The sequence below is a fragment of the Marmota monax genome, unplaced genomic scaffold (assembly GCF_021218885.2).
Source record: "Marmota monax isolate L192 unplaced genomic scaffold, Marmota_monax_Labrador192_F-V1.1 WCK01_AAM20220418_F8-fsc00010, whole genome shotgun sequence".
Lineage (NCBI taxonomy): Eukaryota > Metazoa > Chordata > Mammalia > Rodentia > Sciuridae > Marmota > Marmota monax.
Genome location: NW_026692321.1, coordinates 20,250,524 through 20,278,275, shown reverse-complemented (window position 1 = coordinate 20,278,275; position 27,752 = coordinate 20,250,524). Strand labels below are relative to the sequence as shown.

Sequence of the window (27,752 nt, the reverse complement as noted above, 5' to 3'; positions counted from 1 at the left end):
TGATGGCAGTGAGTCACTACCGAGGTCACAGATCACCCTCCACTTTTTAGTCAGCAAAAGGGGGAAAACCAAGGAAGGCCCTCAAGGGGAAGTGCCCATGGTACCAGTAGGGCTGACCATGTGGAGTGTGGGGTCCAGGCCCCAAGTCACACTCCGCAGGGACCATGCCTCAAGGCTTCTGCTTAGCCCTGCCAGGGATCAGTCTAGACCTGTGGTCTAGTCCTAGTCTCAAAGGACAGAGAGATTACCTAGGACCTCAACTCAATGGGGGCATAAAACTCCTCCCCACAGAGCTAGTCTGGGGATCTCAGGTGTTGTTTGCCTGGCTTCTCCCATCAGATCTCAGCATGTAGCTCACATCTTCCTCAGCTGCCTGGGGCCCTGCCTGTTGGCTTCTGGTCAGCCTAGCAATCTGTATCTTCATCTTCCTGGGTAGGTGTTCACAGATGGCCCTCAAAGATGTAGTGGGAGGAACAGCAAGATGGCCGCGGTCCATCCCCTTTCACTATCAACCCTTCACTCTGTGGCTGAAATAATATCCCCAGATGTCTGGCTCTCTGGCTTTAGGCCAAAAAGCAACAATTCCAAAAGATGAGATTATTCAATAGGAGAGTGTGCCGAGGGCTACCCTCCCTGCTGGGGTGGGTGCAATGGTCTTCTGGAGACAATGATCTTTAGAGAAAAGGGTTATTCTTACAGTGGGAACTGGAGGTAGGCTCTGCTGGAGTAAGTGTGGGGCAAATCCACATAGGCTAGGGGGACCTGAACTTCTGGCAGGTGGAGGCCTTGTGGGTCCTCTCAAATCATGACAGGTGCAGTAGATGGGTGGGGAAGGGCCAACCACCTGCTTTGTGGGTCCACAGGACTCATTTCACTCAGCCCCAGCCCAGGGCCCTGCACATGGTGTCTCTGCATTTGACATCAACAAGTAGCTCTGTGGCCCCAGGTGTTCATTAGAGAAAGAGGGCAGGAAAGAAAGGGTAGGCAAACAGTGTGGATAAATGATATCCACACACGGTAGAAAAGTGGGCTTGTTTACACAGAGGGCTGTGAGATCCATTTTGTGGGCCCTGATCAGCGCTGAAATGAAGTGAGGTCAGGTCAGAGTACACCTCGCTGGCAGGGAGAAATACAGTTTGTGAAACTTTTGTTTGAGTTAAATACACTGACTTAGGATTTGATATACATATCTTCCTGTGGACTATGGTAGAAGAGTCTGGAAGCTGTAATATAAGGAAAGGAGATGTCACTACATGCTAGGCCTTGAGTTGGTTTTCATCTGTACTCCTTGACACCTACTCTTCTAACAGGCCCACTACAGGGTCAGCGTCTATCTTTGCTAGTGAGAAAATCTATGATTCAAAGATGACAAGTGACTTTTCTAAGATCACACAGCTAAGAGGGAGCAATGCTATTTATGAATCCAGAGCTGCTTGACTTCAAAGAGCACATTCTTTCCACCTTGCCATAATTTCCAGTGGAAAACTGGCTGGCAGTTGAAATGGAAGCCTTGGGCTCCGTCTCTGGCTCTGTCATGTGACTCACTCCTCCATTTTCTTATCTACATGAGGGAGTAAGATATATGATTCCTAAGACATTTTGATTTGGTGGTCTTTTCCCTCCCTAACATCATTTTAGCTGAATTTTGGCCTCCTCCATTAACATTTTCACTAGAATTGCCAATAACCCAGTGATGAATTTCAGGAGCTATTTACTGCCAAACCCCCTTATACCCACACATTTGCTCTTGAAAAACTCTCTAAATGGCCCTTCCTCTTCTTGTAGGTCTGTGTGTCTAGAGGTGTTGACTGGTACCTTAAACCCCCATTTGGGACCTGCACTGGGAAGCTGTTTCTAAATAGGATTATTACTCTGATAATGAGGGACAAAGGGATGAACTTGACCTCCCTCTTGCTTGCCCATCTGGCTCTTGGGACTAGTGAACTCTGAATGTCTGGGAGAGAAAAAGAAAGATCAAGAAGGGCACATGCAGCCCACCCAGGTGACATGGGAGGCATCATGAAAGTTCTCTAGGTAATAAGTCCCAGAAGGGCAAAGGGTATGTGGAAGCTTCCTTTAATTTGGAAGTCATCTGGCATCATAAAATCCCCTAGGTTGGCTGAGAAGTAAAACTTCTGCAAAGGGCTCTAAATGGAACATATTGTCCCAACATGATCAACGTAGGGACTAGGAACTGGGAATACTGAGTCACTGCAGCTCTGCTTCTCATTGGCTATGTGACCTAGGATGAGCCACTTCACCTGTCTTGTGCCCCAGATGTCTCAACTGTAGAGGGAAGGGATGGTTTTGGAGACCATGCTGGATTCAGTATACTATTACCCATTATTGTTGATGTTGATTATCACTTTGGTATCAATCCAAGTCAGTTTCTTAAGTGGAAGCAGTAATTTAATAAGTGACCTCTCCCTGTGCTCTGCTAGAGGGGTTCCCTCAAAAGCCTTAATAAGTCTCAGCAAGGCACTGTACACATCTGAGGTTTCTAAATATGCCTCCGTTGTCTCCCAATCTGACTTAGGATTCCAAGAATGATGGTCAGTATCCATCCTGGTCATTTTCTTCCATCCTTCAAGGCTGCAGACAAGCAAACATTCACAGACTCATGGATAGCTCCCGCCTTAGGAATGGGCTGGTTCCTGCAAGGCTAAAGGAATGCATGTGAGCAGGGCCCTGGCCCTCAGGGGACACACAGACACTTGACTCCCAGGGCAGAGAGCTGCATGCTAACCTAACCCTGGAAAGGAGCCAAGGAGGTTGGCTGATCCTCTAACAGGCCAAGCCCTTCTTGGCCCACTGAATGCTTGATATTGAGCAAACTTTCTGCCTCAAGTTTGCTTTCTTTTCTGCTTATAGCTATGCCAGGGCATTATGCAGCAGGCCAGACGTCTAGCACCTTTAATGACAATAATAATAATTTGCATTTACACAAGGTCTTTCATCGGGGGAATCTTAAAGTGCATCACAAACAATAATTAATTTTCCTTTGCAAGTCTGGGAGCCAGCTAAGTAGGAGCCCCTTTATTTTGCAGGTAAAGGGTACTTTCCTGGGCCATGAAACAAGTTGGGGGGCCTTTCCACCTATGCAAAAGCTACCCTCTTAAGGCCTGGCCTGAGCATTCATGGAGCCTGCTGCGGCCAACCATTCCTCCTGCCTCCAAGTTCCCCAGTGTGCACTGCTGAGCCATTCATCTGGCTTTAATTAGAGAAACTCACAGCTGGGAGAGGTCTCAGGAGGCTGTGCAAGGCAGGGCCTGCCCTAGCAGCTCTCTGAGGGGTGATCTTCCTGAGCACCTTTTGTGACAGAGAGCTCAGTACTTCCAGCCATATCTAAGAATGTTCTTCTTTCTCTGGAACTGCAATCGGGTCCCTTGGACTCCTGCCCACAGGCCTGCTTCCACTCTCTGCAACAGCTTTGCTACATAAACTGTCTGGGGGGTGTGGGTAGATGTCTCTGGCATAGAAGCTGTTTGCCTCTGTGGTCAACGTTGGGTAGAACTTGGTGGCTCAGACTTCAAGATGCAGCAAGGCCTCGAGAACTGAGTGGTGGGGCAGCTGGAGGCTCCACATTGGGCCTTGAAGACAGGCTGTCTCCTGAGCACTGTGCAAGAAGTGCCCTGGGTGTCACTGTCCCTGGATTCTACGTCTGCCCAGATTTTAAATGTAGCTTTTCAGACTACCCTGTCCCACTCAGGTTTATGTTGGGGAGCTGCATCCCGGTGATACAGACATACCCTAACTTTCTGTTCAATGACTGACTGAATGAATATTCTTCCTTCCAAGGATCTATTCTTTGTGCTTATGTGGGTTCTGGAGATTGAACCCAGGGCCTTACGGATGCTAGGCAAGTGCTCCTCCACTGAGCTACCACAGATCTATTCTTAAAGTCTATAAATAACAGTCAATTCCAGAGACTAGTTTATTGAGACCAAGCCAGATAATAATCTCTTAGTTTTTTGTTTTCTTTCTTCTTTTTTAACCCTACATTATCAGAATAAATACTTGGGGTTAAACATGAGAAGAGAATGCATCAGTGCTGAGCTGGCAACTGATACAAGGACATGGAATGCCATGATCTTCCGCACCAGATGGTTGGAGGCAAGGGGTGTGTCAAGAGTGGGGTTGGAGGCACAGGGCAAATGAAATCCTTTGATAAGTTTATCTTCAAACAGCTAGATCTTCTGGGGAAACCAAGAGCTCCCTAGAGTGATTTCTGGGTCCTCACTAGTTTGCTTGAAAAGATACCCACCCTCACTCTGCCAAGAGCACAGTGTTTGGGTGAGATTTTTCTCACAGTGGTTTACTGTGGAAGGAATTTCGAGCATGCGTTAAAGGCTGTTGCTTTCCTAAAACCTGCACCACATATGAGCAGGAGGTTTGGCTTGTGGTGACACAGCCTTATTCTGTTTTGATTTCCCATGATTCTTACTTTCTGATCTACAATCAGGGCTGATCATTTTTGGCTTGGATTTGACCTGGGCCTTTAATTTGGGAGATGATTGGGAGAAGACTAGAGATGGAACCTCTTGGTATCATTCTGGGGCAAGGAGAACACCCTGTAATTATTCCCTATCTGCTGCAGAGAGAACATGGATCTTGTCTCAGAGAGAACAAAATTCAAATTTGGATCTAATACTTACTACCTGTGTGTCTGGGGAAGTCACAGGTAGTAAGTATTTCTTTCTCCACTGCAGCTGTGGTAAGATGACAGTGCAGGGCACATGGTAAGACCTCAAACCATACTTTCCATTCCTCCCCACTCTACTGCCAGCAGACAGCCACACACAGACATACACACACACCAAGGAACTCCTGCTTCATTTCAATTCAACAAGCATTATTGCCAAGGGCCTGAAACACCCACAGCCACTGTCTAACTGGTGCCTGGCACCTAGTAGCTTTCCAATATTTGTTGAATACACGAATGAACTAACTTGACACTTGGTATTTTGCAGTTTATAATATGTTTGTAAAATAGCAAATTTTAATCCAAAAAATCATGCATGTAAAATAGATTCCAAGGGGAAGTCACCTGCCCAAGGCCAGGCACAGGGGAAAGACAGAGGGAGTCAGTGCCCGGCCATCAGCACACTGCTGGTTCAGGAGTGTCTTCTGGGCCTTCTGTGGTCACTGAGGGCTGACTGAGCAGGAAGAGTGTGGCATGGGTGTCTCCATGTTCCGTCACATGGGCCTTTCTAGGCACTGCTCCAAGCCCACGTCTGACCATAGCTCGCTGCAGCTAAATGTTACAGGGGTAACATCATAGCCTGATAACCAGCAGCAGTTGTTTTTAAAATTAGGAACATCTGTCAATAGGCAGGTGTCTTTCTCTCGGGCCCTGAGCTATGGTCCCATGCTACTGTACACAGCCAATCCCAAGTTGACCTTACTGGCCTACCTTCCCCCTTTCCAATGGGGGAAGCTGGTGTACATGTCCATCCTTCATCTTCCCAATTCCAGCTTTCAAGGCCACAGAGAAGGAAGTGCTGTGCCCACAAGAGGCACCATTCCTTAGCATGTGCTCTGCACATTTCAGGGGCTCATGATCATGATAAACTGCATTCCTATGTGTTCTCATTGTCTTTTAAAACTGAGATAGGGACAGAGATTCACATTAAGTCCTCAGCTACCACAGGCTCTCAGTCTCCTTCTTCCCACTCCTCTAGCCTCTGATGTCTGGAACCTGCTGACAGATGCGGGGCGAGAAGGGTGGAAGAGGAATCTTTCAAGATTCATTCACACGGCCAGCCTGAGTACAGTTCTCAGCATGAGCTGAGGAGTTCACAATGCTGTGTCACCCACCGAGAGTTCATCAAAGCCTTCTCAAAACTGCTCTGACAACACATCCTGCAGAGGAGGGTGTCCCAGCGAAATGTCATTACACGTGCTGAGCAGCATGGAACCCAATGCCTTGGGAGTGAGGTCAGTTTGTCCCCACCAAGAATCCATCTATTCTGGACCTCTGAGAACATTTCTTTGTGCTGCTAGTGTGCTGCCCTGGAGATGGAACTATGCCACGTGGAAAATCATGTGCATTCCTTAAGCTAAGCCAGTTTTAGGTCAGAAGTTGGCAAGGAAGAGCCAGGGGTTGGGCTCTCCAACATTAGCACCTGAACTTATCAGGCCTACAGAGCTCCCAGTCACAGGGCACTCATCCTCTGGCCCTGAGCCTGGGAGCCACACTGGCACCGAAGCCCTGCTGCAGGGGACAGGTATGAAGGGGGTGTGCCTGGGGCCAGCCCAGTGTGCTGTGGTCTCCAAGGCCAAGGCCAATTAGAGTTAACCTACTATTGCTGGTAAGAGTACTGTGGCAGGGTCCCATGAGCTGCTGCATTTGGGAGTGTGGCATCTGGGCCCTAGGAGCAGGTAGGAGCTAAAATCTAGCCTGTGTTCAGCTTGCTAGGCTGTGTGTTTGCACAGGGACGTGTGCCCAGAGAAAGGGACAGCTTTTGCTTTACCTGGAGCTACCAGTCAAACTGTATTAACCCAAAGGGGGACCTTTTTCTAATTTGCACACAGGTCTCTTTTCTTCTAGATTATTCTGTGTTTCTGGTTCTCTATTAGGTATCTGGTACAGACAGACACACGGGGAACAACAGTGGGATGCAAATTCTGTAAGCTAGAATCTTGCTTGGCCTTGGGGGAAGAAGTTCCTTCTCTAGGCTGCATTTGAAGGTATTTTCTTAAACCTACTCCTGCTTTTCTTAATGCTTGTCTTCCAATTGCCCACCACTTAGCTATGCTCCCCCTCCTACTGCTAAGAGAGAGCAGGGGTAAGACAAGGTTTGGGTAGATGAACAGGTTCTCAAAGGCTGCCTTTGGTTCCCTTTCCTGCCATGTTAACCAAGCAGATCAGCATGCCCTTTCACGTGGGTCCAAAAGCATGCCCTGCCTTTGAACCATGCCAAGGAGCACAGTCAAATCTACATAGCTGGTGGAATTTTTTTCCCAAACTGGTGGATACCAGAGTCACCAGACCAATAAACAAATATAGACATACGGCAAAATAAGCCTCACCCTTTCAGAGTTCAACAATGTCAAAGCCTGCTCTGTATCACCAGCTACCACAGGGAAAAAAAAGAAAAAGGCCTTTTTTTTTGTAGCTAGTCCCTAAATAGTTACCTTTGGGATCTCTTCCTGTAAGAGAATGGCTGCAGAGCAAAAGCCTAGAATACTGGATTTGGAAACCCAGAGACCATCCAGTCCAGATATCAGCAAACTTCCCATTAAGGTCCAGATAATACATAAAAATTTTCAGCTCTACAGACCATATGTTCTGTTGCAACAATTCAAGCCTGTCCTGTAGTGTCAACAGCCGAAGTACAAGATGTAAATCAATGGGTGTGTCGTATTCCAATAAAACTTTATTCATAAAAATAGGTGTACTAGTAGCTTTGCCATGGAGCTGTTTGCCAGTCCTTTATCCAGATTAACCCCTCCCTGTGCAGAGGAGAGGTGAAGTGACAGGGCCTACAGTCATAGGGCCATTTCAGGTCCCTCTGGAGACCAGAACTGGGCTTGCAAGGCATGGAGGGAGGAACAGAGATACACACTGCAGGCTGAGAGCCACCAAAGTAGAGGACAAAATGACCATTTGGATAACTGGAGATTTTGACTAAGATGCTTAACTCCCCCCACTGAGAACCATGAAGCGAGTGGGAAATTATGGGTTGAAACCTTTGTCCAGGCTAAACCTAATGGGATTGGGAAAGTTGACCCTGGACAAAGCTTGGCTTGCAGAGCTAGAACGTGCGGGTTGGAGCCTCCTGGGCAGATGTTGCCAATGTTCACTCATCAGTTAGACTCAGGTACAGTCTTCAAGTGTGTCTGGAGAAGGGCAGGGAAAAAAAGGGAAAAAGGAACTGGAAAGCCACTGGCACTTGCCTGTGAACAATATGAGAAGAAAACAGCAAATTCATTTTTTCCAGTCAGCGGCTGGCCAGACACCTAACAGCACATAAATGGCCAGAGAGGACGGGCCCTCTGGTCCAGGGCTGAGGACAGGTTGTTTGGGCTGTCAAGCGTTTTCAAAACAAGTTTTCTTGGTCTCATGACAGGTTGTGGCAAGAACAAGAAAATAAAAAGAGTGGAAGATCCCATCATCGCTGCTCTGGGCTTCCACGTGGGCTGGCTGTGCCTGCACGGTCAAGTTTGCTTCTACAGTGTTCAGATAAAGCTGGTCTTAGGGTTAATACCACCTTGCCAGTGACACCATTTAATAAAATGATTCCTCTAAGAACTATCTGGCAGCTGGATAATCATTCCAGTCTGGGAGGACTAAGAGGTCAAAGTCATTCTTAAGCCCAAGGATGCTGTTCTGCTCCAACCCACACCCTGCTTTGTTTTAATTTTCACCTCATGTTACGTGCACAGATTCTTCTCCTGAAACTGAGGTTAAAAGCTAACTGCTTGGAGGTGGATTTTTCCATCTCAACCATAGAACTCTTGGTCAGCGTGGGGCAAGAAGGCAGCAAGGAGACATGATTGGGCGGGCAAGGACTAGGCTGGCCTTAGAAAGTGCCCTTAGCTTCCGCCAGCACTGGTCTGTTCTTAGGGCTTAACAAACTCTCTCTTGCAGGAGAGAGTTAAAGCAGAGCCGAGTGTGGGGTGTGGAGGGCACAGTGCCAGGCACAGTCTGGGAACCACTTACCATGGAATCCAGAGACATGATTCAGAAATCAACGAACAAGTGTCCTGGGGATTCTCAGATCCCCTGAATGGTCACCAAAGAACCTGAGGCTGTAGACAGAAGAGCTAACGATGCCAGGCAGAGTACTCCCACTGGATTGCCCCTCCAGCCTGATGCTGTAACCCTCAGCTTCCTGGAGCAGCATACATTTATTCTGCTAGCATCACGCCTGATGACTGTCCCAAACCCTGGAAGAAACACTGTGGAAGGTGAACCTACTCTGAGGCTTGTTCTTACCCTGATAGACAAGTTACCAGGCCACAGAGGATGTCTCCACTTCTGTGAGACATGTTTTGAAGAAAGAAAAGAAAATCCTCCACCAGGTCTATAAGTTGGGGAAGTAAAGGCTGATGTGTGTCAGTGCCCAGAGGCAGAGAGGGCCAGTGTCAGGTGAAGGCCGGCACCCCCACTCCCATCCCCAAGTGGGACCATAAGCATTTTGTGTCTCTTCCCAGGAAGTGAATGAAACCTCTGCCCAAAGCCTGCTGTGTGGAGAAGACGTTATGACTTGAGGGGGCCTAGCAGGCATGTGACCTTCCTCCTCGAATTTGCAGACTGGCTGGCAGGCTGAACTGTCCCTTGAAACAGGATGTTTAGCTAAATTCAAATTTCAGATAAACAACAAATAATGTATAGGAGGAATAAGTCTTTTTTTAATATTTATTTTTTAGTTGTAGTTAGACACAATATCTTTATTTTATTTTTATGTGGTGCTGAGGATCGAACCCAGGGCCTTGCACGTGCTAGGCAAGTGCTCTATGGCTGAGCCACAACCCCAGCCCCCCTGTGGAGGAATAAGTCTTAAATACTGGATGGAACACACACTAAATTATTTATTTATCTAAGTTTTTATCTTAACTAGGTATCTTGCATTTAAAAAAATATTTTTAGTTGTAGATGAACACAATATCTTTATTTTGTTTATTTTTTAAAAAGTGGTGCTAAGGATCAAACCCAGTGCCTCATGCATGCTAGGCAAGCGCTCTACCACTGAGCCACAATCCCAGTCCCTAGGCATCTTGCATTTTTAATTGCTGTATTGGCAAGAAACTCCACAGTGGGTTTGAGGAAGCCTGAGCATTGAGGTGGCAAAGAAGAAGTGAGAGGACCCAAGACAAACATTCCTTTATAATGTTGCATGAGTGTGAGCTGAGAACTGAAGTTTTCACTGTCTTTATTAATATTTCCAAGGTTAAGAAGGATCAAGTAGAATTTACCTGTCTACACCAAGGGCAGACAATTGTATTGATGTGCAGTTTCTAACCGTAAGAAAAAAGTCCTTACTATCTTACTAACTACGAATGTCTTACCATGACAGTCAGTACTGAGAGCTACCATTACTTGAAGCCCAATAAGGCAGGCGTTTTGCAATCATTTCCCCATTTAACACTCATATTCTTCTGTGAGGGAGGATTGTTACCCTCGTGTACAGATGAGAAAACCAAGGCCCACACAGGTAAAAAACAAACAAAGCAAAAGAAAAAATACAAGAAAGCTGTAGGACAAGGATTTGAATTCTGGTTAGTTAATTCTACAGAATATGTTCTTTACCTGCAATGTGGTGCAAGTTACTCCTTTAAACAGAGTTAATTATGTGGAATTTGCTGAGTGAATGACTGAATGAATGAGTGGGAAATGTGCTGGTGATTTGGGTCAAATCTAATCCAAATGTTTGCCACTATAAATCCTCACTGCAGTACCCAACCTGAGTGTCAACCAAGGCAGGCAGGCTAGACACTCTGCAGCCCTAAAAAGGCAGTTGGGCACAGTTGCCTGGTGAATTTGGATAACTCAGGCTATTAGTCTGAGGAAGAGAGTCAGCTTAATGCCCTGCACTGCCCCATTGCCAGAATGAAATCTCAAGCAGTGATGGATCATTCCAGAAATAAACTAGCAGGCATTGTACTTGGGGTCTGAGTTTTGGCGGTGGGGGGCGGGGAGGCGATCCCTGGGGCTCTGCGTATTCTCTATGTGTGGTGAGCTCTTATATTTGCTAAATGGACCTAACAATAACTTAGCTGCAGCTACACAGAGGTGTCGCCTTATTAGGTACATTTTGATCAGCTCCAGGAAACCACTGTCACACCCTGCTTCTTAAAATCACAGCTGCTCTAAGACCTGGTCTTGGCTGGGCACAGTGTTGCACTCCTGTAATCTTAGTGACTTGGGAGGCAGAGGCAGGAGGATCACAAGTTCAAGGCCAGCTTGGGCAAATTAGTGAGACCCTGTTACAAAGTAGGTGGTTCTGGATTCCAAAATAAATAAATAAATAACCTGCTCTCCCAACAGTATAGCATCTCTACCTGGAAGCTTGGCTCTGCCCACCATGGCATAAAAGGAAGCCAACTACATTTCCCCCCTCAGAAGTGACTCTAGACTACCCGAGGTGGCCCTAGCCTCACTTCTGCTTTCTTGGCTTCCATTTTCCATCAGCATGACTAAGGGTCTGTCTGGGAAGACAGGAGACACTGGAGCTTTCTGTCCTCATGTTGTGTAGCTTCCCTACTGGCTCGGGGGCAGCTGTGAAGTAACGTGCTGCCTGTAGCCTGCTCCATGACAGTACGCTCCCTTCTTTTGCTGTGAACCCTGGTATTAAGTTTGGCCACAGGAACATTTCACCTTCTCTTAAAGGTACCTGGTGCCAAGCATTTCTGAAGTATGGTTTCTGCCAAGAATACCCTGGTTTTCCCCATAGGCATGGAGGTCTTCAGTCTCCTCGGTGAGCCATTAAGCAGAAGCTCTCTGGGCCCCTCTGTAGGTGGGTGGATGAAAACAAGCATCTAGGCACACAAATCTCCTGCCCTTAATGCCACCCCTGTGAGCAAGAGAGCAGGAAAGAGGCAGAGAAAAGTCAGGAGGTCAGAGGTTGCTTGGGCTGGGCCTTGGAGCAGGCGTGGGGCACAGGCTTTGAATCTTCATACTGTATGCCTTGAACAAGTTCTTCCAGGAAATGAAAATGATGCATTGAATGTCAACTCTCTGCCAATCACTGTGCGAACAGTTTTATATCAGTTAAGGACTTCATTTAATTTCCACCACAATGGTTAATGCTTAGCATGATCATACCTGGCTGTAGCTCCTTCTGTGTTCCATGCCCTGAAGCTGGTCCCCACTGTCAAGTTTACCTTCCTAGGATGCATTCCTGCTGGAATGCTGTGGCTTTTAGAGATTACTGAGTAAGTGTAACAGCCCCAATATCTAGTTGCCATTTTGCTCACTTCTATCAATCCTCTACTTCAGCAAGGCATGATCTAGTTCGTTTTCACAGAGCCCTTGTGCTAAATGATCTGACAACAGAGAAGACAGCATCCTGTTTCTGCAGAAGCAAAGCCTCGCTTTTATTGTGATCTGCACAGAATGACTGCCCTGATCGTTCTTTGATGCTTCCCTTTTTTCTAGAATTCATGCCTTAATGAGAAGTGATAGAAACAAGAGGCTTGGCCCTCCTGCCTTGGCTGGACTCCACATCACCCATGACAGCCCAGAGCAGCCCTGGCGGCACTTGTCAGAAACCAACACGCACATCTGAACAGTCAAGCCTAATTCCCAAGAAGCTGTTTTAACTTGACATCTGAAAATGTACTGCATCTAGAATTATTTTACAGGGTGTGTGTTCAGGGCATATGTGTGCACGTTCCACAGCTGAAGTGTTCTATAAATATCAGATGCAGGCTGTACAAAAAGCATCACGTACAGGGTGTCCTTAATTCCATTTAGTAAGGTTTTCGATTTATGTCTGACCTCTGGCAACAGAGACAAGTTTCTCAACAGGAATAAGAGCATGCTAAGCTACCTTAAACATACTTTTCACTTAAAATCTCAGAAATGGATCAGATAAGGTAGGCACTAGTTTAGTACTTTCAGACAAGGGTACTGAGGCCCAGAAAAGTGATGTGACTTTCTCACAATCTCACAAGAAATTAATGGTATTGCTCATATGAGACCCAGGTCTCCTAATTCTCAGGTCATTATTCTTTGCATTATTTTCACTTACTGTATGTTTCTTCAAAGGCAACTGATTCTATTAATAAAAGTATGTTCTCTTTAGTGCATTATAGAAATCTAAAACTAGTTCCTCTACCCTTTCCTTCCTGACTCTAAGTCACCTGTGTATTTCGTAAGAAAGAAGATAATGTGCCAGACACGCTGACATACACCTGTAATTCCAGCGACCCGGGAGGCTGAGGCAGGAGGATGACAAGTTTGAGGTCAGCCTAGGTAACTTAGTGGACCCTGTCTCAAAATAAAAAATAAAAAGGGTTGGGACTATAACTCAGTGGTAAGCATCCCTGTGTTCAATCCCCTGTATAAAAACCAAAATAAACCCAAAATCAAAGCAAAAAAAAAAAAAAGTGACAACAATTCAAAAACAAGTAGATGACTGTACTTGGGGACTGAGAACACCTTCCTAATGTGGGAGTGAGGAGTGGTAGGGAGGGGCGGGTGATACAATTGAAACCCAAGCCTGAGCACTCAGATCTTCTCATAATGGTAAAACTAAGTGAATTTCTCCCACAAAGATGTGCTGACTCCAGTTACTTCATGTGACTCTCCTGGTCAACAAGTTCAGTGCAGCTTCTTTGGGTTTGTGTGACTGCAGCCAGGACATACACGCTTGCTCTGCTTCCCACTGAGAAGGCAGGATGAATGGCGGCTCAGTCCTCGAAACAGCCCTTGGAGGAACAAAGATGGAGGGCCTGGGAAAAGATGGTCTGAGGGGTCCTGCCAAGGGGACTGATCTGCTCCGCTTCACAGGAGAGGGGCTGGGCTGGGCTCAGCCCTGTGCCTGGTACAGCCGGGTCTATGCAGCCGACTGACCACACAGGGGGCTGAGGCTGTGTTAGTGGTAATTGATGGCCAGGCTTTTTAATGGAGCTTATCATTTCACAGCAACAGATGTCAGACTCGAATAAATAACACGCTCTCTCTGACCTACGCGATTTGGAGAGGATGTCTGGATGTCAAGCAGATCTGGATTCCTCCCCATCCCTGTTACGCTCTCTTCTAAGAGGAAAACAGACCAAATCCCTTGAAGATACTTTTCAAAATGATTCTTTTTCAGAATTTAAGCAACTAATCATTCCACATTATCTATCTGTTTTACTTCTCTCTCCACAGCTTCTGTATTTCTAAACCCCATGAGGGAAAAAGCCCAGGAGGGACAGGAGAGCTGCTCACATAGGAACCTGGGTGACAGGAAGGGGAGGCCTTGGCAGCCTCAGCTCTCCCCAATTCCCCTGCCAGCTCATCAGCACTGGTTCCCTTACTGTCCTCTCAGGGTGCCTGGACGGCCCAGGCTGTGTTGGCCTGGGCCTGAAAAATTCCCTCTTCTCTCCCAGGGGGAGTTTGGCTGGGACGAGGTTGGGAATTTTTAAAGGGAACTATTCATAGGAAACTCACAGTAAACAGAAGGCAAAGAGAAAGCCCATGAATCACAGGCAGGTCGGACTGCAGGTTCTGTCACTGAAGTGTGACCCCAGATGGGCCTCCGGGGCCGAGCTTCCCAGGAGCCAGGCTGGGCTTCTCTGCCTACCTCAGTGCTCTGCCATTTGGCAATCACCCCTCCTGCCCAGAGTGGCTCAATTCACAGCAGCTTCCTCTTTGCAGAGGGGATGAGGGGAGGGAGCAATTACAGATGGCCAAAATTCTTGAGCCAAAATTCCTGACTGACCCCCACAACTCTGGGATGTCAGAGAAAGAGTGAGTTACCAAATCTCCACAGGGTTTTCCCTAACACTGAGCTGGGTCTGGATGAGAAGGAATGAAGACAGGTGCAGAACTACCGGTTCTGGTTCTGGTTCTGGAGCAGGTCCAGCCTGGGCTCCAGCCAGCCAGCTTACAAGGCATGAGAGAACTGAAGAGATGGGCCTGACTCTGCAGCCCAGTCTAGAAGCAAGGCACAGTGTGGGCACCCTAAGGAGCTCCCAACAGGGAGCCAGGGAATGATTTCTTCCAGGAGAAACAAATACACGCACAGCCTCACTCTCTAACCACTGCACAGTGTGAATAGCCCTCCAGAACCATCCTGTTCCCAAAGAATTCTCATACTCAGGACTCCTATGACCATTTGGTGAAGACACTGTCAGGATTAGGATTTCTACACTGTGTTCCAGAGTCCCAGGGGACCAAAGGGGCCCTCAGGGGCCATATAAGGGATAGGGTGCAAATCAGGTGGGAACATCCACTGCCATCTCTTGAATCAGGGGGAGGAGCTCTATTTTGAGTTGTTTTATTTAGAGGAATAATACATGAGACTGGATTAAAGTATTTGGCAGCTAATGAAAAGTTTGAAAAAAAATGGTGTCTCTTAGAATCTTAGGGTAATGACAATGAAAAATAACCAAAAAAGTCAAGAATGTAGAATTTCTAAAAAGAGTCTTAAGAGAGAAAGTTATTCTGGAAAAACAACTGGATGAGAAATAATAAGTCTGCTTGGTGAAGAGTAACATATGGGAAGTTATAGAATGCCTTGGAGCATCTGGATAGGCTTCTAAATAAGAAAATGACATCCCTTTCTGACTCTGAGGTGAGACGGGATAATAACAAATGACTTTAGGAGGTTCAAGATGAATGCTCCCATGTATTGATGAAGGAGCTATTTTTTGAAATATTCTTTAGTGATTCCTTCTAAATAATATTTTTATGTGTGCCAAGCCATTATACTGTAGGTGGTTTGGGGGTTAAATTCTATTTTAAGATACTACTCTGGCCTCCACGATCAACCTAATACTTAATACAAAGAAAGTTATGGAAGAAAACAAACAAAACTACTCCAGCTATTCATAGATTTCTTAGACTGGAAAGAATTATAAAAAGTCATCTGCTCCCTTCTAGGCAGGTCTAAAGCTGTGTAAAAGATACCTTGAGATCTTTTTTCTTTTTTAAGTGATGGTTGCTCTTATGTAGATCAAGCAAGTGAAGGATGGAATTTTTCCACTTTTCAAACTGTTGTGTTGGTACCAAGAAGATAAAACTCCTGAGGATAGCAGCTTGAGGACAGGCAGTCTAGAACTTGAAAATCTCTGGCCAAGTCCCTGGGACTGGGGGAATTGTTTACTAGGGTATATGTGAAGGTATCTATGTTGGCTCTGTTATCTTTTAACTAAAATTATCTATTTTTTTCCTCCAAGGGATGATGACACTGATAGTTAACATTGACTACACACTCAATGCATGCCAGACTGCACCAGACAATTCACCTGTGTTACTCTAGGTAGTGGGAAGCATTCTAAGATTCTCCACTCCCTGTAAAATCCCCAGGACTGCAAATATAAGGGATTTCATTCTGATAATTAGATTTTCTTATATGGCACAGAGGACTTTAAGAAAGAGATAAAGAGACCTAATCAACTGGATGTTTAAAATCTGGGTACAGGGGTCAGAGATACAGAGGTCAGAAACTGGAAACATGAGAAAGATTCAATGTACTACTACTGACTGAAAGATGGAGGGGACCACATGGAAAGGAATGAGGGCAGCCTCTAGTTACTCAGAATGGTCTCCAGTGACATCCAGCAAGGATACAGGAACCTTAGTCCTACAACCACAAGAAACTGAACTCTGCCAAGCCTCCTGAATGAGCCTGGAAGACAAGTCTAAGCTTCAAGGAGATCATGGCCCTAGCCCAAAACTGGATTTTAGTTATCTGGGACCCTGAACAGAGAACCAAGGAATGCTGTGTAGGACTTCTAATCCAGAAAAACTAGATTAAAAACTGGTGGTGTTTTAGGATGGTAAGTTTATGGTGGTTGTTAGCAACACAGAAATTTATATGCCATATATGATATTCATAGTAATCCACTGAGCTAGCCTTCACCATTTTCTAGACTAGGAGACAAAGACTCAGGAGGATTATGTATTTACCCAATGTCACATAGCTAGTGGGAGGCAGAGATGGGTTTAAACCCAGCTGTCTTAACTTCAGGGTCAGTGCTCTCAACTGCTACGGACACTTCTTCTCCACAGGCATGTTACTCAGATACCAGGTCTCTGAGGAAGGGGCCTCAGACAAATGATAGACTCGGAAACTGTATCTGTTGCCTGGGTGTGAATGTGAAGAAAGGTCAGAAGTCATCTTCATTAGAAGCCAGGAAGATGTGAAAAATAAATTTTCTCTAGAGGAAATGATTCCCTATTATCTATTATATGGAAACTACAGAATAAAGATGGAATGCAATTTTTTCTTTAAAAAAATCTTTAAAAGTCATAAGATATGTAAAAGTAAAAGTAAAATATACAAATACAATAGCATAAAGTCTAATTTAAGATATAAAGAGAATCATGCTATTTTCGGCTTTTACATTATATGTAAAACCTTGTAATATTAATTCATTTTAGGTTGTGACAATTTAAAGATGTATTGTCCATGTATAAAATAATGAAAATAGCTAAAAAGTCAATAGAAGAGAAAGAATTCTACACTAAAAAGTACTTGAGTAAAGCAAAAGGACACAGGAAGAGAGGAGCAAAGGAAGAAAGAACAGGAAATTAAAAAACAAATAGCAAGATGGTAGGACTTAAACCTAATGAGCTCATTTATATTATATTAAGTGTAAATGAGACAAATATTCCCATTAAAAGCAGAGATTATCAGACTAGATTAAAAAGATCAAGTTCTACAAAAAGTTTTCCTGATTATCAGACTAGATTAAAAAGATCAAGTTCTACAAAAAAGTTTTCCTGACATATTTATGACACAGAGATGAAATTAAAAAAACATGTAAAAATATTCAGAAGAAAGATGGTGGAACCATTGTAACATCAAATAAAGCAGTCTTCAAGTCATGGAATATTACCAGAAATAGTCATTTCATAATGATCACTTTGTTAAGAAGACATTAGCATTTTAAATATGTGTGTATCTTATCCACATAAGCAGCAAATGCTCCTCATCTTATGAGGGGATAACTTCCTGATAAGGACATGGTAAATTGAAAATACTACAAGTAAAAAATGCATTCATATACCTGACCTCTGGGACATCACAGCTTAGCAGCACGCACATTTAAGAGTACCAGTTGTTTTGACTGTGAGCTACAATTCCTTGCTGTTGTCCAGGAAGGGGTAGGGGAGGGAGTGGTGGCTGGGAGGTGGGTGAGTGGGTGGGCTGATTTATTGAGGGGAAGAAAGAGTTGTACTAAATGTTGCTAACCCAGGAAAAAATATAAAATTAAAAATTAGATGTATGGTTTCTATGTTCTTGTTCTTATATCATGGTAAAGTTGAAAAATTTTAAGTTGAATCATTGTAAGTTGGAAACTATAAAATCTGTCTACTGTGTTATAAATTACAAGTGAATTATACTATATATATGTATATAGTATAATACACACACACATATACATAGAAACACATAAAAAGATGTGAAAAACAAAACAAAAACAAAAAGTAATGCAAAGATGTAGTCCAATGAGAGTGGGAAGAAGAGGGAAAGAGCTGTCTGGGAGTTGAGAGTACACGAGAAAACCCACAAGGAAGAAGGCTAGAGGATGAATAGGCCTGAGGAGACAGAAACAGGGTGGGAGGAAAGATGAGCAGAGGCACTGAGGGATTGAGCAGAAGCTAAACCACAGGGCCTTCCATAGCTTAACTCTTTTGACTAGTCACAGCAGGACCAGCCAACAGGAGGAAGTATAATTCTCCTTTTTTGTTGTTGTTGTTGTTGTTTTTTGTTTTCCCAGTGCTGGGGATAGAACCCAGGGCCTCACACAGGTTGGGCAAATGCTCTACTACTGAGCTAAATTCCTAGCTCTATAATCGTGTGATGAAGTTCTGAGAGGTTAAGCACCTTACCCAAGGGTGCTCACAGGATTATACTCTGCAGTAGGAACAGGGACACGCATGACCTTAGAGCTTGTGCTCTTCCAGCAAAGGATATCTGACTTGTGAAGAAAGGATTTGCTGGATAGCCATGAGCAAGGGCAAGCACTGTGGCAGAAGCCCTGGTCAGTGCCAGGTAGTATCCTTTCTGCATTCACATGTCCAGAACTATGCTCTACAGGAGGGAATAAACAGCTGATTTCACTCAATGGGCTCCAGGGCTGTTCATAAACCTTGAGAGTGTTTATGTCATGGGCAGAGATCTCCAAGTGAATTATAGCCTTTTATGTACTGTGTACAGGATTTTCACAAGAGAAGGAAACAGGGCATGTATGGAATGCTGAAATTGACCTTTCTCCCTTTTTATCCTTTCTCTCCAAACTTCTCCAGCAACCTCCCGCCTGTACTACAGGACAGCAATTTGGCTGTTTACCCATCAGCTGGCCTCTGACACAGCCCAGTGCGGATACTCAGCTCACTTGAAGAAGAGAGTCTTTAAATTATTTCTTGCTAGCATGGGCTGCTGGCTTTCTCTTTGACTGCATTTAAAATGGATCCATCTTCACTACAGTAGAAAGCAGATTTTGTAACGTTTCTTCAGATGTTTTCTTTAGACTGGTGTTAACATAAAGCAAATGTCTCTTGAAAGTCTGAACCAATCTGTTAAGATAAACAGGCTTCACTTATGATATTTCTATACTGAAATCACAGGCTTGTGGTCTGTAGCTCCTTTAAGACTCGATTCATACATGCTAAAACATCTACTTAAGAAACACACTCACACAAACACATGCACACACCAAGATAGCTTTGCCATGGAAACCACAAAGACACGTCTGGTTCAGACTCCACAGCACATACCACAAATAACGGCCTGTCTTGTAAGGGCAGATCCCGGGCACACACAGGGGAAGCCCAGGAACTAAACAGCCGCCATGCTCCAGCACAGGACTCACTTTGTGGTTCCTTTTTTTCAAGTTTATTTCAAGACATGGAAATCTTAATGATTGTACTAGTGATGTTTCCAGATGCTGCTTTCTTCCCTTTTAAATAGGATTTCAGACTGGGTGTCAGGATTAAAAAGGGACAATACAGGGAGAAAGAGTATACTGAGGTTTCATTAACAACACTGGGTTCCACACATGAATCTAGGTGGTCTGGATTTCTAGAGCAAGCCACTCTGCCATAAAGGAGTCCCAAGCCTGTTACCAGTAAAGGTCTTTTACCATAGAGAGTATGAGCGATGCCAGGAGCTCCTTGGAAGGGAAAGGGATATCAGGGGAAATTGAGAACCTTCTCGGCTTGGAAGGTCAGGCTTTGTTAGTAAGGTACTTTTAAACTGTCAGAAGTTTGATATGATTTATCTCCCTTGCTAGGTTACAAATTCCATGAGGCCATGGACAATTTCCAATTTGTTTATCATTATGTCCCCAGCATGGAGCATGAACCCTGGAACATGGTAGATGCTTAATAAATACCAGATGAGCAAATGAACAGGATGCTTAATAGGTAGTCTTCATTTGTGTGACTCCTTGGATCTGCTCATCCTTCAGCTGGGATCACAGGTGTAAGCATATGGCTGTTCAGAGTGATAAAGTAATAACCACATGCCACTCTAGGATTTATTTTTGGAAACTACCATTTCAATCCACTGCCATTTCAATCTAGGAGGCCAGGGTTCACAAAAGCTGATGTTTCAGATACTAAAGTCTTACCTACACAAAAACACATTTCAGTATTTACCTATTTCATATGACTAAGTGCCTTGCTGTACCTCTAAGCCCCAAACATCAGTTAACTTCAACCTCCATCAAACTGCTACTTGTACAGTGACATCCACAAGTCTAAGGAATCTCTGTATCTGTTTACTCTATTCAGAAATGTGCAGGCCCCACTTTGGGCAATGCCTGTAAAATGCACTGCAGAAATGCAATTAAATATATAATTCAGAGAGATTCAGTTCTATATAAAAAAAGTAGCTATTGCATTCATGAATTGACCACTAGCGATAATTTTACTTGTTTACTGTCAGCTAAAATTTTCCATTTTTCAAAAAAATATGAAAGTGGCTGTAAACATCTGAATTATTGACACCATTTACCCACAACCCTACTTCTTGTTTAGTACTTCTTCTCCAATCTAAATAGGTTAATTTCTGATAGATCCTATAACCCATTTGAAAAAAGGTATGGCTAATTTTAGAGACCAGGAGAAACAGTGGAGCAAGGAAATATTGCAGACAAAGGATGGCTTTTTCCTGATAAGGGAATTGGCCAATTTTTTCTATAAAGGGCTGAATAGTAAATAATTTTGACTTTGCAGGTCTCTGTTCCAACTGTTTACTCAGCCACGTGGCATGAATGCAGCCACTGCCAACAGGTTAAAAAAAAAAAGGGCATTTTTTGTATCTCAATAAGACTTTATATATTAAAAAAAAATAAGCACAGGGTAGGAGTTAGCCAGTGGCTAGTAGCTTTGCAACCCCTGGATACGATAAACAAAATGTTCCTCTCTGTAGTAAATAATAATGGATTCACTTACTTTGCTCTTTTGGCCATTTCATTTCCGTCCCATCTGGGGCTGTAAGGATAATTTTTCTGGGCCTGGGAGTAAAGCTGTCCACTGTTGGTAAAGTGATATACTGACTGAAATGTCAGAGTCGGCTGATCTCGAGGGAAAAACAAAGGCAGGTCAACTGGAAAGACAGAAGAGAGGAAAAGCAAGTTAGATATAAACACATCTTATGACACTGTTTTGGCTAAATCAAGAATGTTGGGTCCAAGACTATTGGAACCACAAATTCTGGCTGAGGCTTAGATAAAATGTGTGGAGGGAGGACCAAGAAATACAAGGTGTCCTCCCTGACTTTAAGAAGTTCAAAACCTAGTGAAAGAGGTGAGTCCCATGTGAGGGCAAGTGTAAGCAATATGGGGCTCGAGGCGCAGGTGCTGCAGAAACAACATGAGATGGCGTAGAGGCCAGGCAGAGGCTGGGCAGAGGCCAGGTAGAGGCTAGCGGGCCCCCTGCCCCCTGAACTCCCTGGCCTTTGCCTTGTCCATTCTTTCACTGCAGAGGCTGCTGTGAAACTGTTCTAAGTCTCTACCACACCATCAGCTCTTCAAGGGCCAGGCAGGGTCTTCCTCATCTGTCAATTGGTGGGGGAGGTAGGACAGAGGCTGTTGTGACAGAATGGATGTAGAAAAGGGATAAAGAGGGCAGGTGATCATCTTTTGTAGGAACTATATATGGCAACTAGACCAGAAAAAATAAAGTTATCACGCTACTTCCAATCAAGCAGTGATTTTTGATACTCAGCAGTTTCCATTTTTTCCATATGTGTTATGACATTTATTTATATCTCCTAAATCAGAGGGGGCTCCTTAATGGAACACAACAGGGACCAATCTAAGCACTGCATACGCCTGCTGGTGCAGGATGGCGGATTCTAATCCTCACTGTTAACACATATTATTCTTTTCATTTTGTGGTTCTTTAACTCAATTTTTAAAAATAAAATGGCGTGCCAATTTCGGTTGAGATAAACTACCATTAAAAACACTAATTGTTTCTATAGCATATTCTTTAAGGTGGATGATGTGTAAATGTGTGAAATGTTAACAGGCACATCACTGAAAATAAACAACAAAAAATTGTATTGAGTTTTCTAACCTCACAGAGTACTTTTTACATACTTTGTCTAATTTGTTACTTAAAACCTTGTGAAAGAGACATTATTTTGACCATGTACATTTAATAGGTGAGCAAACTTGAGACTCAATGTCATAGGCAGGAAGGGACAAGAGTCAAATCCAGAACCATGATTCAAATCCCAGGTTCCTTCTATGTGACAAGGCCACCTCCTGCTCTGAAGGACAGGAGAATCACCTGCTTACACTCACTATGTCACAATTACAATTCAGTAAGAAAAGTCTCCACTGTGAAGAAGGTGGATGGTCTTTTGGCTACCTGAGGCAGGCATATGAAAAGGTACATACTAGACAGTTCTGCATCTGTCACCCCAGCGTGGGTGACACTCAACTTGGACAAAGCCCTCTAAGCACCCAACATGATTTCTTAAAGGAAGTTAGGTTCACAGCAAAATTTAAAAAAAAGAAAAAAGAAAAACCAACAAAAAAATCCCAAGAAACAAAAAACTATCCAGCTAGTAGGGTCTCTCAGAACTCTGAGTGCACTTGACCCTGAAGACGTCTGACTCAGCACTGCAGGGGGTTTCTACAGATGAATCACGCTGCAACCCAACAACAGTGGCAGGACTGTGAATGTCCACTTTTTAGTCACATTTTTCAAGAGTCACAATAGGGCAGTCTCAATACATGTCGGTCCATGCCAAAGCAGAGATTTCACAGCACATAGGAACAAAGCAAAATATGAAAAAGTCTAATAGAAATGATAAGTGACTCAATTCAAAAAGCCCTTTGGACCCTTTCATATTACAAAGCTTGACCTGTAACATCTTCATCACTTTGAACAAATATTGCTTTCTAAATGTTTTATATCTTTTCTAATTATTCATTTAATTTCCTATGATTAATTTTAGAAAAATACCTTCATATATACTTTACTTTGACTTCAACTGTAGTGATTATATTACATACAAATTCCCAAAGAAAAATGAGATTCAGATTAACCTCCAAAGCTATCATTAATAACATAAAAGCATTTAGCATTCAAGCTGGCCTATAAAAAAAGCAATGATTTAGAAGTTTTGCAGCTGCATCCGCCTGCCTGTAACCCCAACAATTTGGAGGTTGAGGAGGATCACAAGCTTTGAGGCCAGCCTCACCAACTTAGCGAGTCCTCAGCAAGGGCCTGTCTCAAAAAAAAAAAAAAAAAAAAGGGCTGGGAACATAGTTCAGTGGTTAAAGCACCCCTGGGTTCAATCTCCAGTACCAAAACAAACAAATAAAAATCCAAAAGAGCAATGATTTAAAATAACAGAATCTAATGGCAATAATTAATAAATTTAAATTAAATAGAGTCATTACTCAAAATCAAGAACAATGTAGATAGTATCATAGGCAGTGAGATTCTCAAGCTACTAACTTTTGGGGCCTGGGAATGCATTCTCTCTTGAAAAAAAAAAATTTTTTTTCTGGTACCAGGGATTGAAGTCAAGGACACTTGATCACACATCCCTAGCCCTATTTTGTATTTTATCTAGAGACAGAGTCTCACTGAGTTGCTTAGTGTCTCTGCATTGCCGAGGCTGGCTTTGAACTTGCAATCCTCCTATCTCAGCATATTAAGCTGCTAGAATTACAGGTGTGCTCCACTGCATCTGGCTTGAAAAAAAAATTTTAAGGGACAAGATCTTGCTCAATTGCTCTGGCTGGTCCCAAACTTCTGGTCTCAAGTGATCCTCCTGCATCAGCCTTCCAAGTAGCTGGGAATACAGGCGTACACCATCCTATCTGGCTGGCAGACTTTTTTGGTTCTTGTTTTATTTTGTAGAAATGAATTGCTGGTATTAGTATTTTGATATGCTGAGAAATCATTTTCCACCTATTTCTGAACCATTTTCTCTGACCCAAATGCCCAGCTGGTATCAGCAACAAGTCAAAATGTGAATGCGATTTATTTACCTAGTCCAGCAAGATCTCCTGACTATGAACTCCCAAAAGCATTGATTTTCAGTTTTTAAAATTTAAATGTTATTTTGTTATTATATTTCGTTTCTCCATGGAGATTTGTCTAACAAAGTGTAGTAGAAGCCAAAAATAAAACTTGAATATTTTCTCTATGCATGCAGTAACTGGATTATTAGAACAGAAAGAGTCTTGTCAGAGATAAAACTAGTAATCCACGTTTGTTAGTTCATGTATGAGAAAATAAAATTTTTTAAATACAAACATCTTGCTAGACTAAGTTATATCCTATCTATATCAGTTAATGGTCAACCAAAGGGTGGCTTCTTTAAAAATGTTTTGTGCATGAGTTAATAACTAAAATATTTATGAGAAATTCTTTGCATTTTTCTTCTAAGAATGATTTGAATTCATAAGAATTGAAAAACCCCAAAACTTGTCTTCCTTACCCTCAAATGTTTCTGTCACTTTTGCTTATAGGTTAACTTGTGATTTTCTGATGCCTAGGAAAATAATGACCTGAGGCCTTTAAATGGCTTGTTTGTTCCGAGGGGAAGCTGCTGGCTTCCAAGCAGTCTGGGCTTAGAGTATCCACTATATCAAATTCCAACATGTTTTTTTTTTTTTTCTTGATGGTGCTGGGGATTGAACCCAAAGCCTTGTGCATGTGAAGCGAGCACTCTACCAGCTGAGCTATATCCCCTGCCCAAATTCCAACACTTTAACAGCGAGCTTCCTCAGAACCTGCTAGCTCAGTTGACGGTTGGAGCAGAATCATTCCCTTTGATTCAGTTACTTATTGACACCACTGTCTCCACAGCTGCTTCCTCTTTCCTCCTTCCTACACAGACAATGAATTTTGGTCAGTTCTCTATCCACATACGGGATGGTCCTCACTTGTTCAATAACTTCTTTCTTCAAGAACTTGAAGCCCAGTGTGGTGGTGCACACCTATAATCCCAGCTACCGGAGGATGTTAAGTTCAAGGCCAGACTGGGCAGCTTAGAGAGACCCTGACTCAAAATAGAAACGGCTGGGGGAAGGTAGCTCAGCACTTGTCTAGCATGCAGGAGGCCCTAGGTTCAACCACACATACTGCAAAAAATAAATAAATTAATTAAAGAAATAAATAGATTTAAAAAACTTGTTGAAATCAGTCAAACCAAACATACCTAATTCTGCACAAACTGAGCAGTTAGTTTCCAGACTTATCCACAGAGCCCTGGGAAAAGGAAGGAATGATTTAGCCTCATTCTGGACAGCTGCTGCAACGACAGGTTCTACTGGTCACACAGAGTCCCAGAGCTAGTGGTGCTTTCCACGTGACAACCAGTCACACAGCTTTGAGAGAAACTTCAATGCACTGATAAAGTGTGTGCCTCTCTTAAGCCCCGTTGAGGTTCAGGTGTGCAGCTGCAGCTCACCCTCCCTAGAAAACAAGCGTATCTGTCCCTAAATCCTTTCACCATAAGACAATGCCAGGAAAGTCAGCATCCAAATTTGCAAAACTCTAGAAAACCCCTCATTTCTCCAAATACCTCAACAATGGAAAAAGGACCCAAGAGACCAAAAGAAACACCATGTTATGCATCTGACTCACAGGGCAGCCTGTCAGCCATTGAGCACATTTCAGGCATCATTCTGACAAATTTGATTATATGATTTCTTTTTTTTTTTCCAGAAAAGACTAAAGCATATCTTAGCCATGGCAAGATGAGAACAAGGCACTTTGACATCAAATAGTGATAACTAGCAGTCTGGTGCAAGGGAAGGGGCAAGAATAGTAAATAAAAGCAGAAATAAAAGAATCCACCTGGGGATTCTCTGTACAGGAACAGAAAGTGCTATATGTCCCAGTCACTCCTGAAGCTGTCACCAGTCAGTGACATGGACTCCTTCCTGGTAACTGTGACATGCATCCTTAGCTGCTTACCTAACAGCCATTCTGCACCTTCTTCCTTGTGGACAGAGCCTTTCCTCCCACCCAGAGTTTGAAAGCACTTGGATATTTGCTCTTGGACTCCCAAAAGCCAAGACATGGAAATGTGACTCACTCCTGCCAGTGGGACCTGAGAGGAAGTTGGTGAGGGGTCCTCTGAGAAATATTTTCCTCTCTAATTAAAGACACGTGTAAGGAGAAGTTCTCACTTCATTCTAGCCTTAATCCCATCGTGCAAGGTCCTGAGGCTTGGAGATGTGGCACTCATCTTGTGACCAGGAGGAGGTCAGTCTGGCATCATGGGTACTGAATTCATCATCCCTGGAACTTCCCAGCTCTTGATTTCTTGCTTTGCCAGACAATTACAAATCTTTACTATTTAAATCTCTTTTAATACCAGTCCGGTATTACCAGGTCTAATACCACTCAAGGTATCTAAGGAAATGTTATTACTTATAGCTTCTGTTTAAGAAGGCAGGAAAACTGTATAATCTATTTCAGATATATTTCCACCAAAAATGGCTAAAAAAACATTTAAGGCACATAATAGGAAAGTTTTAGTTGTCTGGAAAATTCAGTTTTGTGAGACAGTTCAATTTGAAAATGCCAAACAAATGAGGGGTTAACCATACTTGCTTCTCTGGAAGTCACATCATCAAATATTTTTATCATTATTCACAAGACACAGTTGTTTCCTCAGACCTTGCAAACTGCATATTCCTTAGCTTTCCCCTGTGTTCTCAGATTGGTAGGGAAGATCCTCCTGGATCCACTTTGGGGTGGCCAGAGTTCTTCGGCCTCCTCAGTTCCTCGAAGCCTCGTTCTGAGGCAGCTCTAACCCCTTGTTAACTTGTAAGCTTGCCCCACAATGATGATTCCCTTTGAGGTCGATTCTTCCCAAGAGCAGTTTGAACACATCTCATTCCCAGGCTATCCTGCAACCAATTTGGGCAAACTGCCATTTATTACTGACCATCTCCGTCTTACTAACACACAAGATCTTTGAGATGCACAGATTCCAACCACAATGAAATTAAACGCCACATAACCAAAATAACTCTCCTACAAAAAATAAGAAAGTAAAATTTTCCAGTTCAGAAATACCCGTATTCAAGGCACTAAAAAACCAATGGTGTCTCCTCTTATCACTGCCTTCCATTTCAGGGGTGAGGAGTGAAGATATTAAACAACTTTTGTTAAACTGGTTTTACTTTTTACTAGTTTAAACTGGTTTCAAATTTTCATTCTCTTTTGTATGATCTGATCATTATAAACAGGTTACCTTTGGGGTTTTCATATTACTGAACTGAAGCCTAAATGCTTCCTGAATTCTGCTGTATATGCTAAAAATCCTCTTATGGAAGAAGATCCATTATATACCCTTGCAGTTGGATCAAAAAGGCCCCAGCATTTATTAGTGGTCATGTCACAGGCAAAATACTTGGCCTCTTTGAACCCTTTTTCTTGCCTGTAAAATGAGGATATTAATTCCTTCTTCACTGTGTTTATTGGTAGGATTAAACAAAAACTGGGCATGTCCTAAACAAATGTTAACTCCTTTCCTTTACATCCTTTTTCCTTGGGTTTCTTCCCCTCTTTTGTGTAGCTTTACACACTATTCCATATTTGTGAAATCTGTGGTCACTACAGCATAAGCCATTAGGTGCTTAAATTTGAACTCTTT

The 27,752-nt window shown here is 43.4% G+C and overlaps 1 protein-coding gene across 1 annotated transcript in view; it reads right to left on the bottom strand.

Annotated features, from left to right (window-relative positions):
• Babam2 (BRISC and BRCA1 A complex member 2) overlaps nt 1-27,752 on the bottom strand; it is a 404,038-nt gene that overhangs the window by 7,880 nt on the left and 368,406 nt on the right. Inside the window, exon 11 of the mRNA XM_046441540.2 lies at nt 21,065-21,218. Within this exon, the coding sequence (XP_046297496.1) occupies nt 21,065-21,218 (154 nt within the window). The remainder of the gene's footprint in view (nt 1-21,064; nt 21,219-27,752) is intronic.